We start from the raw sequence: 14886 nt of genomic DNA, 5'->3' as shown, positions 1-14886 counted from the left end.
GCGGGTTACCCCAATAGATTTCGAGTCTATCGCCTTAACCGCTCGGCCAAGCTGTCCTAGCATCCACGACACCACCCTCACCGTGCCGCAAACTTAAACACGCCACAGCACACAAACCACGCCTCCAACGCAGCCGCCGCAAGCTGTACCAGCACCGCACTCCTCTTGGCTACGCGGCCAGCGCACACGATCCTCCGGCCACGCCGCCTGGACGCCCTGGCAGCACCACAACTCTGCACCGCTCCCACGCTTTTGCTTCGCCCACCGACGCGCCCATACGACTGGCCGGAGTCCGCGACAGCCGCCCGGACACCGCGCCGGCCTCCAGACGGCGTAAAAGCGATGGGAACGAGCAGCAGGTGGCGCGGACATAAAGAGATCGACAGCTGTGAGACTTGAACTCACGCGGGTTACCCCAATAGATTTCGAGTCTATCGCCTTAACCGCTCGGCCAAGCTGTCCTAGCATCCACGACACCACCCTCACCGCGCCGCAAACTTAAACACGCCACAGCACACAAACCACGCCTCCAACGCAGCCGCCGCAAGCTGTACCAGCACCGCACTCCTCTTGGCTACGCGGCCAGCGCACACGATCCTCCGGCCACGCCGCCTGGACGCCCTGGCAGCCCCACAACTCTGCACCGCTCCCACGCTTTTGCTTCGCCCACCGACGCGCCCATACGACTGGCCGGAGTCCGCGACAGCCGCCCGGACACCGCGCCAGCCTCCAGACGGCGTAAAAGCGATGGGAACGAGCAGCAGGTGGCGCGGACATAAAGAGATCGACAGCTGTGAGACTTGAACTCACGCGGGTTACCCCAATAGATTTCGAGTCTATCGCCTTAACCGCTCGGCCAAGCTGTCCTAGCATCCACGACACCACCCTCACCGCGCCGCAAACTTAAACACGCCACAGCACACAAACCACGCCTCCAACGCAGCCGCCGCAAGCTGTACCAGCACCGCACTCCTCTTGGCTACGCGGCCAGCGCACACGATCCTCCGGCCACGCCGCCTGGACGCCCTGGCAGCACCACAACTCTGCACCGCTCCCACGCTTTTGCTTCGCCCACCGACGCGCCCATACGACTGGCCGGAGTCCGCGACAGCCGCCCGGACACCGCGCCGGCCTCCAGACGGCGTAAAAGCGATGGGAACGAGCAGCAGGTGGCGCGGACATAAAGAGATCGACAGCTGTGAGACTTGAACTCACGCGGGTTACCCCAATAGATTTCGAGTCTATCGCCTTAACCGCTCGGCCAAGCTGTCCTAGCATCCACGACACCACCCTCACCGCGCCGCAAACTTAAACACGCCACAGCACACAAACCACGCCTCCAACGCAGCCGCCGCAAGCTGTACCAGCACCGCACTCCTCTTGGCTACGCGGCCAGCGCACACGATCCTCCGGCCACGCCGCCTGGACGCCCTGGCAGCCCCACAACTCTGCACCGCTCCCACGCTTTTGCTTCGCCCACCGACGCGCCCATACGACTGGCCGGAGTCCGCGACAGCCGCCCGGACACCGCGCCGGCCTCCAGACGGCGTAAAAGCGATGGGAACGAGCAGCAGGTGGCGCGGACATAAAGAGATCGACAGCTGTGAGACTTGAACTCACGCGGGTTACCCCAATAGATTTCGAGTCTATCGCCTTAACCGCTCGGCCAAGCTGTCCTAGCATCCACGACACCACCCTCACCGCGCCGCAAACTTAAACACGCCACAGCACACAAACCACGCCTCCAACGCAGCCGCCGCAAGCTGTACCAGCACCGCACTCCTCTTGGCTACGCGGCCAGCGCACACGATCCTCCGGCCACGCCGCCTGGACGCCCTGGCAGCCCCACAACTCTGCACCGCTCCCACGCTTTTGCTTCGCCCACCGACGCGCCCATACGACTGGCCGGAGTCCGCGACAGCCGCCCGGACACCGCGCCAGCCTCCAGACGGCGTAAAAGCGATGGGAACGAGCAGCAGGTGGCGCGGACATAAAGAGATCGACAGCTGTGAGACTTGAACTCACGCGGGTTACCCCAATAGATTTCGAGTCTATCGCCTTAACCGCTCGGCCAAGCTGTCCTAGCATCCACGACACCACCCTCACCGCGCCGCAAACTTAAACACGCCATAGCACACAAACCACGCCTCCAACGCAGCCGCCGCAAGCTGTACCAGCACCGCACTCCTCTTGGCTACGCGGCCAGCGCACACGATCCTCCGGCCACGCCGCCTGGACGCCCTGGCAGCCCCACAACTCTGCACCGCTCCCACGCTTTTGCTTCGCCCACCGACGCGCCCATACGACTGGCCGGAGTCCGCGACAGCCGCCCGGACACCGCGCCGGCCTCCAGACGGCGTAAAAGCGATGGGAACGAGCAGCAGGTGGCGCGGACATAAAGAGATCGACAGCTGTGAGACTTGAACTCACGCGGGTTACCCCAATAGATTTCGAGTCTATCGCCTTAACCGCTCGGCCAAGCTGTCCTAGCATCCACGACACCACCCTCACCGCGCCGCAAACTTAAACACGCCACAGCACACAAACCACGCCTCCAACGCAGCCGCCGCAAGCTGTACCAGCACCGCACTCCTCTTGGCTACGCGGCCAGCGCACACGATCCTCCGGCCACGCCGCCTGGACGCCCTGGCAGCACCACAACTCTGCACCGCTCCCACGCTTTTGCTTCGCCCACCGACGCGCCCATACGACTGGCCGGAGTCCGCGACAGCCGCCCGGACACCGCGCCGGCCTCCAGACGGCGTAAAAGCGATGGGAACGAGCAGCAGGTGGCGCGGACATAAAGAGATCGACAGCTGTGAGACTTGAACTCACGCGGGTTACCCCAATAGATTTCGAGTCTATCGCCTTAACCGCTCGGCCAAGCTGTCCTAGCATCCACGACACCACCCTCACCGCGCCGCAAACTTAAACACGCCACAGCACACAAACCACGCCTCCAACGCAGCCGCCGCAAGCTGTACCAGCACCGCACTCCTCTTGGCTACGCGGCCAGCGCACACGATCCTCCGGCCACGCCGCCTGGACGCCCTGGCAGCACCACAACTCTGCACCGCTCCCACGCTTTTGCTTCGCCCACCGACGCGCCCATACGACTGGCCGGAGTCCGCGACAGCCGCCCGGACACCGCGCCGGCCTCCAGACGGCGTAAAAGCGATGGGAACGAGCAGCAGGTGGCGCGGACATAAAGAGATCGACAGCTGTGAGACTTGAACTCACGCGGGTTACCCCAATAGATTTCGAGTCTATCGCCTTAACCGCTCGGCCAAGCTGTCCTAGCATCCACGACACCACCCTCACCGTGCCGCAAACTTAAACACGCCACAGCACACAAACCACGCCTCCAACGCAGCCGCCGCAAGCTGTACCAGCACCGCACTCCTCTTGGCTACGCGGCCAGCGCACACGATCCTCCGGCCACGCCGCCTGGACGCCCTGGCAGCACCACAACTCTGCACCGCTCCCACGCTTTTGCTTCGCCCACCGACGCGCCCATACGACTGGCCGGAGTCCGCGACAGCCGCCCGGACACCGCGCCGGCCTCCAGACGGCGTAAAAGCGATGGGAACGAGCAGCAGGTGGCGCGGACATAAAGAGATCGACAGCTGTGAGACTTGAACTCACGCGGGTTACCCCAATAGATTTCGAGTCTATCGCCTTAACCGCTCGGCCAAGCTGTCCTAGCATCCACGACACCACCCTCACCGCGCCGCAAACTTAAACACGCCACAGCACACAAACCACGCCTCCAACGCAGCCGCCGCAAGCTGTACCAGCACCGCACTCCTCTTGGCTACGCGGCCAGCGCACACGATCCTCCGGCCACGCCGCCTGGACGCCCTGGCAGCCCCACAACTCTGCACCGCTCCCACGCTTTTGCTTCGCCCACCGACGCGCCCATACGACTGGCCGGAGTCCGCGACAGCCGCCCGGACACCGCGCCAGCCTCCAGACGGCGTAAAAGCGATGGGAACGAGCAGCAGGTGGCGCGGACATAAAGAGATCGACAGCTGTGAGACTTGAACTCACGCGGGTTACCCCAATAGATTTCGAGTCTATCGCCTTAACCGCTCGGCCAAGCTGTCCTAGCATCCACGACACCACCCTCACCGCGCCGCAAACTTAAACACGCCACAGCACACAAACCACGCCTCCAACGCAGCCGCCGCAAGCTGTACCAGCACCGCACTCCTCTTGGCTACGCGGCCAGCGCACACGATCCTCCGGCCACGCCGCCTGGACGCCCTGGCAGCCCCACAACTCTGCACCGCTCCCACGCTTTTGCTTCGCCCACCGACGCGCCCATACGACTGGCCGGAGTCCGCGACAGCCGCCCGGACACCGCGCCGGCCTCCAGACGGCGTAAAAGCGATGGGAACGAGCAGCAGGTGGCGCGGACATAAAGAGATCGACAGCTGTGAGACTTGAACTCACGCGGGTTACCCCAATAGATTTCGAGTCTATCGCCTTAACCGCTCGGCCAAGCTGTCCTAGCATCCACGACACCACCCTCACCGCGCCGCAAACTTAAACACGCCACAGCACACAAACCACGCCTCCAACGCAGCCGCCGCAAGCTGTACCAGCACCGCACTCCTCTTGGCTACGCGGCCAGCGCACACGATCCTCCGGCCACGCCGCCTGGACGCCCTGGCAGCCCCACAACTCTGCACCGCTCCCACGCTTTTGCTTCGCCCACCGACGCGCCCATACGACTGGCCGGAGTCCGCGACAGCCGCCCGGACACCGCGCCAGCCTCCAGACGGCGTAAAAGCGATGGGAACGAGCAGCAGGTGGCGCGGACATAAAGAGATCGACAGCTGTGAGACTTGAACTCACGCGGGTTACCCCAATAGATTTCGAGTCTATCGCCTTAACCGCTCGGCCAAGCTGTCCTAGCATCCACGACACCACCCTCACCGCGCCGCAAACTTAAACACGCCACAGCACACAAACCACGCCTCCAACGCAGCCGCCGCAAGCTGTACCAGCACCGCACTCCTCTTGGCTACGCGGCCAGCGCACACGATCCTCCGGCCACGCCGCCTGGACGCCCTGGCAGCCCCACAACTCTGCACCGCTCCCACGCTTTTGCTTCGCCCACCGACGCGCCCATACGACTGGCCGGAGTCCGCGACAGCCGCCCGGACACCGCGCCAGCCTCCAGACGGCGTAAAAGCGATGGGAACGAGCAGCAGGTGGCGCGGACATAAAGAGATCGACAGCTGTGAGACTTGAACTCACGCGGGTTACCCCAATAGATTTCGAGTCTATCGCCTTAACCGCTCGGCCAAGCTGTCCTAGCATCCACGACACCACCCTCACCGCGCCGCAAACTTAAACACGCCATAGCACACAAACCACGCCTCCAACGCAGCCGCCGCAAGCTGTACCAGCACCGCACTCCTCTTGGCTACGCGGCCAGCGCACACGATCCTCCGGCCACGCCGCCTGGACGCCCTGGCAGCCCCACAACTCTGCACCGCTCCCACGCTTTTGCTTCGCCCACCGACGCGCCCATACGACTGGCCGGAGTCCGCGACAGCCGCCCGGACACCGCGCCAGCCTCCAGACGGCGTAAAAGCGATGGGAACGAGCAGCAGGTGGCGCGGACATAAAGAGATCGACAGCTGTGAGACTTGAACTCACGCGGGTTACCCCAATAGATTTCGAGTCTATCGCCTTAACCGCTCGGCCAAGCTGTCCTAGCATCCACGACACCACCCTCACCGCGCCGCAAACTTAAACACGCCACAGCACACAAACCACGCCTCCAACGCAGCCGCCGCAAGCTGTACCAGCACCGCACTCCTCTTGGCTACGCGGCCAGCGCACACGATCCTCCGGCCACGCCGCCTGGACGCCCTGGCAGCCCCACAACTCTGCACCGCTCCCACGCTTTTGCTTCGCCCACCGACGCGCCCATACGACTGGCCGGAGTCCGCGACAGCCGCCCGGACACCGCGCCAGCCTCCAGACGGCGTAAAAGCGATGGGAACGAGCAGCAGGTGGCGCGGACATAAAGAGATCGACAGCTGTGAGACTTGAACTCACGCGGGTTACCCCAATAGATTTCGAGTCTATCGCCTTAACCGCTCGGCCAAGCTGTCCTAGCATCCACGACACCACCCTCACCGCGCCGCAAACTTAAACACGCCATAGCACACAAACCACGCCTCCAACGCAGCCGCCGCAAGCTGTACCAGCACCGCACTCCTCTTGGCTACGCGGCCAGCGCACACGATCCTCCGGCCACGCCGCCTGGACGCCCTGGCAGCCCCACAACTCTGCACCGCTCCCACGCTTTTGCTTCGCCCACCGACGCGCCCATACGACTGGCCGGAGTCCGCGACAGCCGCCCGGACACCGCGCCAGCCTCCAGACGGCGTAAAAGCGATGGGAACGAGCAGCAGGTGGCGCGGACATAAAGAGATCGACAGCTGTGAGACTTGAACTCACGCGGGTTACCCCAATAGATTTCGAGTCTATCGCCTTAACCGCTCGGCCAAGCTGTCCTAGCATCCACGACACCACCCTCACCGCGCCGCAAACTTAAACACGCCACAGCACACAAACCACGCCTCCAACGCAGCCGCCGCAAGCTGTACCAGCACCGCACTCCTCTTGGCTACGCGGCCAGCGCACACGATCCTCCGGCCACGCCGCCTGGACGCCCTGGCAGCACCACAACTCTGCACCGCTCCCACGCTTTTGCTTCGCCCACCGACGCGCCCATACGACTGGCCGGAGTCCGCGACAGCCGCCCGGACACCGCGCCGGCCTCCAGACGACGTAAAAGCGATGGGAACGAGCAGCAGGTGGCGCGGACATAAAGAGATCGACAGCTGTGAGACTTGAACTCACGCGGGTTACCCCAATAGATTTCGAGTCTATCGCCTTAAAACTTTAAGTCGTCGAGACTTGGGTGGAATGCGTCTCACGCTAGCGTGTCGAGTAGTCCGGAACCCATGGACCTCAGCTATGCTGAAGACGAAGAAGCCGGGCTTCGTGTTGCTGAGCAGCGTTGCGGTATCTGTAGATGCTTCATCTGTGGTGACATCCGTCACCTTCGTGCTGGGTGTCCGCTGCGCCATCAGCGCCAGGCTTCGTCAAGCCGCTCTTCGAGTTCGAGCCAGGGCTCTGGTTTGTCTCGGGGAAACGAGAAGTCCCAGTAGGCGCGGGCGGCCTACTGGGGAAGAACTAAGCTCTATTGAGCCTCGGCGAGGTGGAGGTCGACAGGACTTAGCCCCGAAGAGAGTACGGCTCTCTAACACGGAACGTGTATGCAAGCCGGGCTTGCTAGTTGTCCAAGCTTGGGTGAAGGGCTTCACGAAGCCATGGACGATTTTGATCGATTCGGGAGCGTCGGGTAACTACGCCCGGCGTTCTACGATGGACGGAAGTCAGCTTTATGCTGAGGCGCTGGTAGCGCGCGGGAGTGACATCGTCACTGTTCGTCTCGCGACGGGCACTCGTGTCACGGTGCCTAAGGTCCATGTGGACCTGGGCGTGAAGGTTTTGGATTTTGATAGCGTGGAACGCTGTTTGGTCATAGACCTCGATTCGAGATATGATCTCATCCTTGGTATGGCGTGGCTGGAACGCCACGAGCATTGGATTGATTGGAGGTCGAAGACCCTTGGCGCTACGCACTTCTCTCCTGGCGGAGCATTGGCGAGTCATGAACCCACCTCTGCTAGTAAGCAGAAGCGCTTCTGGCGCGAGCACTGGACCGAGTCGGTCAATGTGCTGGACATCGGAGTTTCCGAGTTGGTGGACACTGAGTGTGTCGAGAACGAGCGTTCCGAGCGTGGCTCGCGGACGGCAGGTGGAGCGGCACGAATTCCGCGGAGCGGGTGTGCGCGCCCTGCTGTATTCAAGTGAAGACAAGGTCGGCATGAAGCCGAGGAGTCATGGGCGTGGCCCGGCTGTTGAAGGATGTGGAGCGGCACTAATTCCGCTGAGCGGGCGTGCGTCTGAGGGCGACGCCCTGCTGCGTGCCGGTGAAGGCGCGGTCGACAGGAAGTCGAGTGAAGATGGGCGTTGCCCGGATAATGGATGTGGAGCGGCACTAATTCCGCTTAGCGGGCGTGCGTCTGAGGGCGACGCCCTACTGCGTACCAGCGACGGCGCGGTCGGCACGATGCCGAAGAACAAGGGGCTTTGCTCGGATGAAGATCATGGGGTGGCACGTAATCCACTGAGTGGAGGCTGCGGATCGTGCAGCTCTTCGCTGAGTGTCGGTAAAGACACTGGAGCTCCCCTGGAGCTGAACGAGGTGGTGACACCTGGCGTCAAGACGCACGCGAAATCACGGGGCTCTTCAGGGCGGACGGTTTCCATGAAGAGGAGGCAGCGCCGCAAAGCGCTGACTGCGACACGCAAGGCGTCTGCGATCTCACGAGTCGAGAAGGGCGTGTCGAGCGGTGAGGCTCCACGCGAGAGCGAGCAGCTCTATACACTTGTGAATGGAGTTGTAATGGGCCTACCTTGGCTCACTACTACGGCTTACACGTATGCGCACGTGTATGAGGAAGCGTAGGTTTCTTTTACTTGAGTTAAGTATACTCGAGATCCACGAGTATACTTTAAACAAGATAAAGACTCCAAGTAGCGTGTTTTGGTAAAAGATGAGAACTGCTATTTTGTTTTATGTTTCTGACTTCCTCTAAGCAGAATTCCAATGCTATGCATGTCGCTCATTGGCAAAGAGATGCTGTTCTCAGCCAATAGGAATCCTAAGTCTCTATGGACCACCCGTCGTGGTGGTCGTAAATGTATGTAGCCTTTGGTGTGTCTACACCAAGGTCGAGAAAGTCTTTCGAACCTCTAACAGACGTCGTATCTGTTAGAGTTACAAGTGACTGTAGCCACTTGTGCGTGTAACCCTGTTACACCATCCCCCCTCAACGGCACGTCAATCAGGAAATTGACCATTCGTCAATTCTTCACGTTGGGAGAAAGAAAACTCGAGCTCATTCCGCAATGAGCTCGCCGCAGAAGAAGACCGCCGCCGCAACAGAGGGTAACCTCTCTGTTGCTCAGTACCATGAGCGCCAGCAGGCAAAGCGCGATGCGCTCGCTGCAAAGGCCGCGTCGGGGACAACCCAGTCGGAGATTGTCCTCGAAGGTTCCTCTGTAGTCAACGACGCCGTTGACTACGAAGACGACGACGTGGAGATGGAAGAGGGCGAGGCCTCTTCTAGCAAGCGCAAGGAGTCTATCGACAGCGATAGTTTCGACCCGCATGCCGGGTCGAGACGCCCTCGTGAAGGATACGACTCGGACGCTTCGAGCTCGAAGCGTTCGCGCGGCGAGAGCGACACTCCGCTCTCTGCTGCTGGGGCTTTAAGCTCCCCGCGTGAGGTGGCGTCTTCAAGTTCTCCGCGCGCTGCCTGAGCAGCGCGCGATCCGTGGATGCCGTCCGCGTCAGAGATCGCAGACCGTGTGGGCAACACCGTGCCTCCAAACGAAATCCCGCTGTACGTATGCAGCGGCATCCACGACGATGCTGTGGCGGAGGAGCAGCACTTTGATCCGTTAACGAATCAAAGGCGCGATTATTACATCGGGCTCTTCCACGAGCTCCGGTACTTCTCCAGCAAGAAGACCTCTTCTCGCAGCAAAGTGCCTGAGTGGCAGGCACTTTGTCAAAGTCGGAATGCTTTTGTTGAGAACTTCAACAAGAAACCGGCTGCTTACCACGAGCGGGTTAAGCATGCCCGTGAACGCTTCGAGACATTCTCGACGCGCGGGAGGTTGGAGCAGCTCCACAGATCTTCTGTGGACGCTGGTATTCCATGCGCTGTGCCCGAAGGCCAACAGTGCACGTTGTGTCTTCCGGGTGCGGCGCGCTTGAGCGACCGCGACCTAAACGGGAACACGACGATTCGTGTACCTGCGAGTCTCAAGGATCTCCGTGCCAAGTTCTTGGCACGTGAGGAACGCGACGATCGTGGGACCTCGGGCGCTGTAGGTGACCACAGCGCTCGCACTACCTTCGCGTCGGCAGTGTGTGGTGAGCTTCGTACGCCCTCACCATTTCCGGGACGTCTTCGAGCAAGACGTTCCGCGGCTCCCATGAATCTTGGCTGGGAGGGAATCCTCTCCAACGGATACGAAAACGAACCGGTTGCCTGTTCGTTCTCGGGATACTGTGACCAACAACCCGCTCAACTATCCATCGAGTTGAGCCGTGTGCGTCACGAATTGGCGGCGGTGGTGGTGGAAACACGCCTCGTGTGTGGTCAACTTGGTGTTGACCCTGATCTCACGTCTCCCCACGACCGAGTTCCGGTCGTGGAGTAGTTCCAGAGCGCTGGGTTCGGCGCTCTGAAGTATCCTCAGGTTGCGGCGGCCTCTCAGGCCGCCTCGATCGTTCCGGCCGAGCTGGACCATTAGCTGGACCATTAGCTCGACCCGCTGCTCCAGCGCGACTTCGCGCTGGAGAGGATGACGGCTTCCGCTGAGTCTTCTGTGGTTCAGCCGAGCTAGGTAGCTCGTGCTGCAAGTATGGCTTCAGCCGTCCGACGTAGAACGTCGGATGGAGGCGCATACAAGACGGTATGTCCAGTGTGCAGGCGTTGCCGTGCCGTGCCAACACAGTGAACGGCCCGATGAAGCGCGGAGCGAGCTTGCTCGCCCCGAAGTCGGAAACTGCATGTTTAGGCAGGTTTTGAGTAGCTAACAAAACCAATGAACCCTTCTTGAATTCATTTGTGTTGCCCCTGCCAACGTTGTCTGCGTTCAGCTTCTGTCGATCAACAGAAGCTGCAATAGTGTCTTGGACAAACCGAATGACGGCTTGTCTGCGCTGCACGAAGTGAATTGCGTCCGAGCTGAACTCGTTCAGCTCGCTTCCAGCAGTAGGCCCTGCCTCTGCGTTTGTCTTCGTGGTGTCTGTGCCCTGCACAGACACGTTCTTCTTCTTCTTGTTGGTGTCTGTGCCCCGCACAGACACGTTCTTTATGCGCTTGTCGGCGTCTGTGCCCTGCTCAGACGCGCGGTTCTTGGCTTTACTTCGTGTCGTTGCGGCTGACACTGTGCAACTGTCAGCGGCATTCTGCGGCTGCTGCGTTGCAGTCGGAGATCCTCCCCCACTTAAGGAAGGAGCAACCATCCCGAGGAGACTCGGGAGGCGTGGATGCCTGATGGCATTCACGTAGAATGGTGTATGCCCGGTCGAGGCATGCACCGAGTTGTTGATGGCGAACTCCGCCATCGGCAGGCACTCGCTCCAGTGTTGGAACGAGTGAGCGTAGCTCTTAAGCACGTATATGAGAACGCGGTTCACGCGCTTGGTCTGCCCGTCCGTCTGCAGATGGTCCGCAGTCGACATCGAAAGTTGACTCCCAAGAAGTGTAAACACTTCTTGCCAAAGGTGCGCAGTGAAGCGCGGGTCTCGATCCGACACAATGTCGATCGGCATGCCATGATGTTTAAACACCATGTCGACGAACAGACGTGCGGTCTGCTTCGCAGTCACTTCAGCGGGTACCGCAGCAAGATGTACCATCCTGCTGAAGCGGCCAACAAAGACCACAACGCCCGTGTTCCCCTGACTGTCCGGGGGAAGACCGAACACGAAGTCCAAGACATGGACTGCCAACACTCTCGTGGAGTTGGTAGTGACTGCAAGGGAGCCTGCGCGAAAGGCGCAGGCTTCACACGTTGACAAACCTCGCAAGCACGGACGTACTTGCGCACCCATTTGTACTGGTGGGCCCAGTAGAAGTCTCGCGTGAGAAGAAGGTATGTCTTCTCACGGCCCGGATGCCCCGCAGTCGGTGCATCGTGATACTCATACATGATCCTGAGTCGCAGGTCGTGGCCATTGGGCACGACAACGCGGACCGCGTTGTCGTCGACTGCACTGTAGAGTAATAACCCGTCGTGCACCCGGTAACGGTGTGCACGAGCACGAAGATGCTTCGGCAGCTTCTGACGAGCTTTGTCAGAAGGCGCTGAGCCATAGGCCAGCAAGAGCTTCGCGTCTGCGTCGTGCACGGACGCGACCTTCACGTCGTCCAACAGTGACGACGTTGGGGTGCTCGATCGCATGGCGTCAATGGCATTGACGTCGGCATCAGTCGTGGCGTAGTCAGGTCGACGCGAGAGCGCGTCGGCCACCACATTGAGTCTTCCGGGTTTGTACTCAACCCGGAAGTTATACTCTGCGAAGAATGAGAGCCATCTCGCCATCCGTTGCGAGATGTGCGGCGGCTTCACAGCCGTCCGCTGCGACGCGTGGTCCGTATAGACCACGAACGGTTTGCTTCCGAGTAGATACACTCGGAACTTCGCGAGTGCGTACTTCATGGCAAGGAGCTCCTTGTCATGTACCGGGTAGTTGCGCTCAGCTGGCTTCAGCTGACGCGATTGGTGGTAGACGACACGATCACGACCCTCGTGATCGTGCTGCATCAACGCACATCCGATTGCGAAGTCGGATGCGTCACACACTACGTGGAATGGGCAATCTTGGTCGGCTACCGCCAAGATCGGCGCCTCAGTCAAGCCCTGCTTGACTGCATCGAAGGCCTGCTGACTCTCAGCAGTCCAAATCCACTCGACGTCCTTCTTCAGGAGCTGTGACAGCGGGCGTATCATGCCCGCGTAGTCCTTCACGTACTTGCACAAGTACGTGGCCAAGCCAAGGAACTGCCGCAGTTCCTTGACGTTCGACGGCGTCGGCCACTCATTGATCACTCTGACCTTCTCAGGGTCAGGGCGGACACCGTTCTTCCCAACGAGACACCCGAGCACGGGTATCTCGCTCGCCCCGAAGATGCATTTCTTCAGGTACGCATAGAGCTTGTGCTTGCGCATGAGCGCAAGCAGCTTCCGGAGATGCACCTTGTGCATCTCAACGTCGCTCATCCCGTCCGCAGCTCGGCTGTGGACGAACACATCGTCGATGTAGCTCGGTGCGAAGTCGCGCACCGAGCGCAACAAGTGCGTCACGCACCTGTTGAAGGTCGCAGGGGCGTTCTTCAGACCCTGCGGCATCACTAGCCACTCCCAGAGCATGCCGCTCGGCGTGCTCACAGCCGTGAGAGGGATATCGCTCTCACGCATGAGGATCTGATAGAATCCATCGCGCAGATCAAGAGCACTGTAGATAGTGCTCCCGGCCATAGAATCGATGATTACATCTTTTCGCGGTATCGGTGTCTGCGCCGGTATCGTCGCATCGTTCAGCTTGTTGTACGCATGAACGATGTGCCAGCCGCCCTGTGGCTTCTTGACACAGAACGTCGGAGCACTGTGCGGGGACTTCGATTCCCGCACTTGTCCAGCTTTGCGGCGACTCTCAAAGAAGTCGTCGATCGCCTTGACCTGCTCTCGCGGCAGTGGCCACTGCCGCGTGAACAGTACTTCGTCCCCGGCACGAGATCAATCTCGTGCTGGATGCCCTTATCCTGCGGAAGCTCCGCAGGAATCTCTTCCGGAAGTACGTCCGCGTACTCCCGTAAGATCTCGTAGTAGGGACTCGTTTTCAACGAGTCCCAGCTCTGCTCTTCAAAGCGCTCCTTCTTCGTCTTCGCACTGAGAGTGTCCTCGCTCTCAGTGGTGGTCTCCATGAAGTACTGCCTCAGTTCTTCATTCTCGCTCTTCGTTCTCTCGGCGTCCGAGAGAATGCATATTTGCTCGATGCGTCCATCGTGCAAGTCACGCGCGAAGCGCTTCCAGCTCATGACTGGAAGCGAAGTCAACTCCGACGCTTGCGTCGGAGGGTTAGCGAGAGTCATCTCTCTGTACCGGAACCCGGCACAGGTACGCGTCAAGACGTTCAACGTCTCAACGTCCGGCTTCTCAGCCTCCGTCTGCCCGGCAGACATTCCTTGTAGCGTCTCGGCCCCAGGCCGAGACTTGCGTAGCGACCTTCGCATGCGCCGTCTTCTTGTTTTGCGGAGCCCGGCTCCGCTTGGTTCTTGACCTCGTCCAGGCCCAGCCGTGGACGGGTGTTCTTCTTGTATTCCGCCTGCGGGTTCATCCCGCGGGCGAGCGACTTCAAGCCCGGCTTGGTCGCCCGGCGCTTCGTCGTGCAGCCCGGCTGCACGACAGCATGCAAGTTTTTCCGGTGCGGGACGTTTGCAACCATCCGCACCGCCTGCAGCGTCGGCTCCCGGAGCCGACACGCCATCTTCACCTCGACGCCTGTTATTGGCGGAGCCCTCCATTACGGAGGGTGCGTCGGCTCCCCGAGCCGACGAATCAAATTCACCCAATCCATCGACTCCGGGAGTCGACGGCGTTTCGTCACTTTGGCTCTTATTATTGGCCAAAATTGATCCAATCAGATTCGCGTCAGCCTCCACGGCTGAGGCGTGTGACTCGCCTGCGTCATCCGTGCCCCTTGAGGTCGGAGACTCTTCCTGATTCGCTGAAAAGCGGGTGTCGACCTTCGAGATCAACGCATTTTCTCCTTCAGCCGTCGGCGGCGACGCCGACGCTTGCTGCTCTTGCGCGCGTGCTCGCACGCGCCCAGGGCGCTCCGGAACAGCGGCATTAGGCGCTGTCTTGACTGGAGAGTCGCGCGCACCTGTCGGTGCGTGCGTTGCGGCAACAGGGCCATCGCTCTCTGTTCCGCTATCGCAACCGAAGCGCACGAGAGTGCGCTTCTCCCAATCGATGACCGGATTATGCCGTGCAAGCCACGGCATGCCCAATACAATGTCAAACTTATCGTCCAGATCCAGGACGATAAAGGTCTCGACAAACTCATGATCTTCATACGTGAAGCGCACGCGTACCATGCGCTTCTCGGTCTTCACGACGGCACCCGTTGCCAGTCGTACCTCCAACATACTTCGAGGTATCTTTACCTCCTCGAAGTCAAGCCTTGATAGACTTCGCAGTCGA

The 14886-nt window shown here is 60.6% G+C and overlaps 1 protein-coding gene and 16 non-coding genes across 17 annotated transcripts; 1 reads left to right on the top strand and 16 right to left on the bottom strand.

Moving 5' to 3' along the window:
- Window positions 1–380: 380 nt before the first annotated feature.
- Window positions 381–461, bottom strand: PHYSODRAFT_t655. Its single transcript has one exon. It is a non-coding gene; the product is annotated as a tRNA-Ser (tRNA).
- Window positions 462–785: 324 nt separating this feature from the next.
- Window positions 786–866, bottom strand: PHYSODRAFT_t654. Its single transcript has one exon. It is a non-coding gene; the product is annotated as a tRNA-Ser (tRNA).
- Window positions 867–1190: 324 nt separating this feature from the next.
- PHYSODRAFT_t653 lies at window positions 1191–1271 on the bottom strand. Its single transcript has one exon. It is a non-coding gene; the product is annotated as a tRNA-Ser (tRNA).
- Window positions 1272–1595: 324 nt separating this feature from the next.
- Window positions 1596–1676, bottom strand: PHYSODRAFT_t652. Its single transcript has one exon. It is a non-coding gene; the product is annotated as a tRNA-Ser (tRNA).
- A 324-nt stretch (window positions 1677–2000) lies between these two features.
- PHYSODRAFT_t651 lies at window positions 2001–2081 on the bottom strand. The gene has a single exon. It is a non-coding gene; the product is annotated as a tRNA-Ser (tRNA).
- Window positions 2082–2405: 324 nt separating this feature from the next.
- PHYSODRAFT_t650 lies at window positions 2406–2486 on the bottom strand. Its single transcript has one exon. It is a non-coding gene; the product is annotated as a tRNA-Ser (tRNA).
- Window positions 2487–2810: 324 nt separating this feature from the next.
- PHYSODRAFT_t649 lies at window positions 2811–2891 on the bottom strand. Its single transcript has one exon. It is a non-coding gene; the product is annotated as a tRNA-Ser (tRNA).
- Window positions 2892–3215: 324 nt separating this feature from the next.
- On the bottom strand, window positions 3216–3296 carry PHYSODRAFT_t648. Its single transcript has one exon. It is a non-coding gene; the product is annotated as a tRNA-Ser (tRNA).
- Window positions 3297–3620: 324 nt separating this feature from the next.
- PHYSODRAFT_t647 lies at window positions 3621–3701 on the bottom strand. The gene has a single exon. It is a non-coding gene; the product is annotated as a tRNA-Ser (tRNA).
- Window positions 3702–4025: 324 nt separating this feature from the next.
- Window positions 4026–4106, bottom strand: PHYSODRAFT_t646. Its single transcript has one exon. It is a non-coding gene; the product is annotated as a tRNA-Ser (tRNA).
- A 324-nt stretch (window positions 4107–4430) lies between these two features.
- On the bottom strand, window positions 4431–4511 carry PHYSODRAFT_t645. Its single transcript has one exon. It is a non-coding gene; the product is annotated as a tRNA-Ser (tRNA).
- A 324-nt stretch (window positions 4512–4835) lies between these two features.
- PHYSODRAFT_t644 lies at window positions 4836–4916 on the bottom strand. The gene has a single exon. It is a non-coding gene; the product is annotated as a tRNA-Ser (tRNA).
- A 324-nt stretch (window positions 4917–5240) lies between these two features.
- PHYSODRAFT_t643 lies at window positions 5241–5321 on the bottom strand. The gene has a single exon. It is a non-coding gene; the product is annotated as a tRNA-Ser (tRNA).
- A 324-nt stretch (window positions 5322–5645) lies between these two features.
- On the bottom strand, window positions 5646–5726 carry PHYSODRAFT_t642. The gene has a single exon. It is a non-coding gene; the product is annotated as a tRNA-Ser (tRNA).
- A 324-nt stretch (window positions 5727–6050) lies between these two features.
- PHYSODRAFT_t641 lies at window positions 6051–6131 on the bottom strand. The gene has a single exon. It is a non-coding gene; the product is annotated as a tRNA-Ser (tRNA).
- A 324-nt stretch (window positions 6132–6455) lies between these two features.
- On the bottom strand, window positions 6456–6536 carry PHYSODRAFT_t640. The gene has a single exon. It is a non-coding gene; the product is annotated as a tRNA-Ser (tRNA).
- A 2470-nt stretch (window positions 6537–9006) lies between these two features.
- PHYSODRAFT_327388 (hypothetical protein) lies at window positions 9007–10105 on the top strand (the record flags this gene model as incomplete). Its single annotated transcript, XM_009523487.1, has 3 exons — window positions 9007–9382; window positions 9455–9993; window positions 10034–10105. 3 exons carry the CDS (start codon window positions 9007–9009, stop codon window positions 10103–10105), a joined length of 987 nt encoding a protein of 328 aa, XP_009521782.1.
- Between the last annotated feature and the right edge of the window lie 4781 nt (window positions 10106–14886).

The sequence above is a fragment of the Phytophthora sojae genome (assembly GCF_000149755.1).
Source record: "Phytophthora sojae unplaced genomic scaffold PHYSOscaffold_3, whole genome shotgun sequence".
NCBI lineage: Eukaryota > Oomycota > Peronosporomycetes > Peronosporales > Peronosporaceae > Phytophthora > Phytophthora sojae.
The sequence above is the reverse complement of the archived record's forward strand: the minus strand, read 5'-3'. Positions and strand labels throughout refer to the sequence as shown.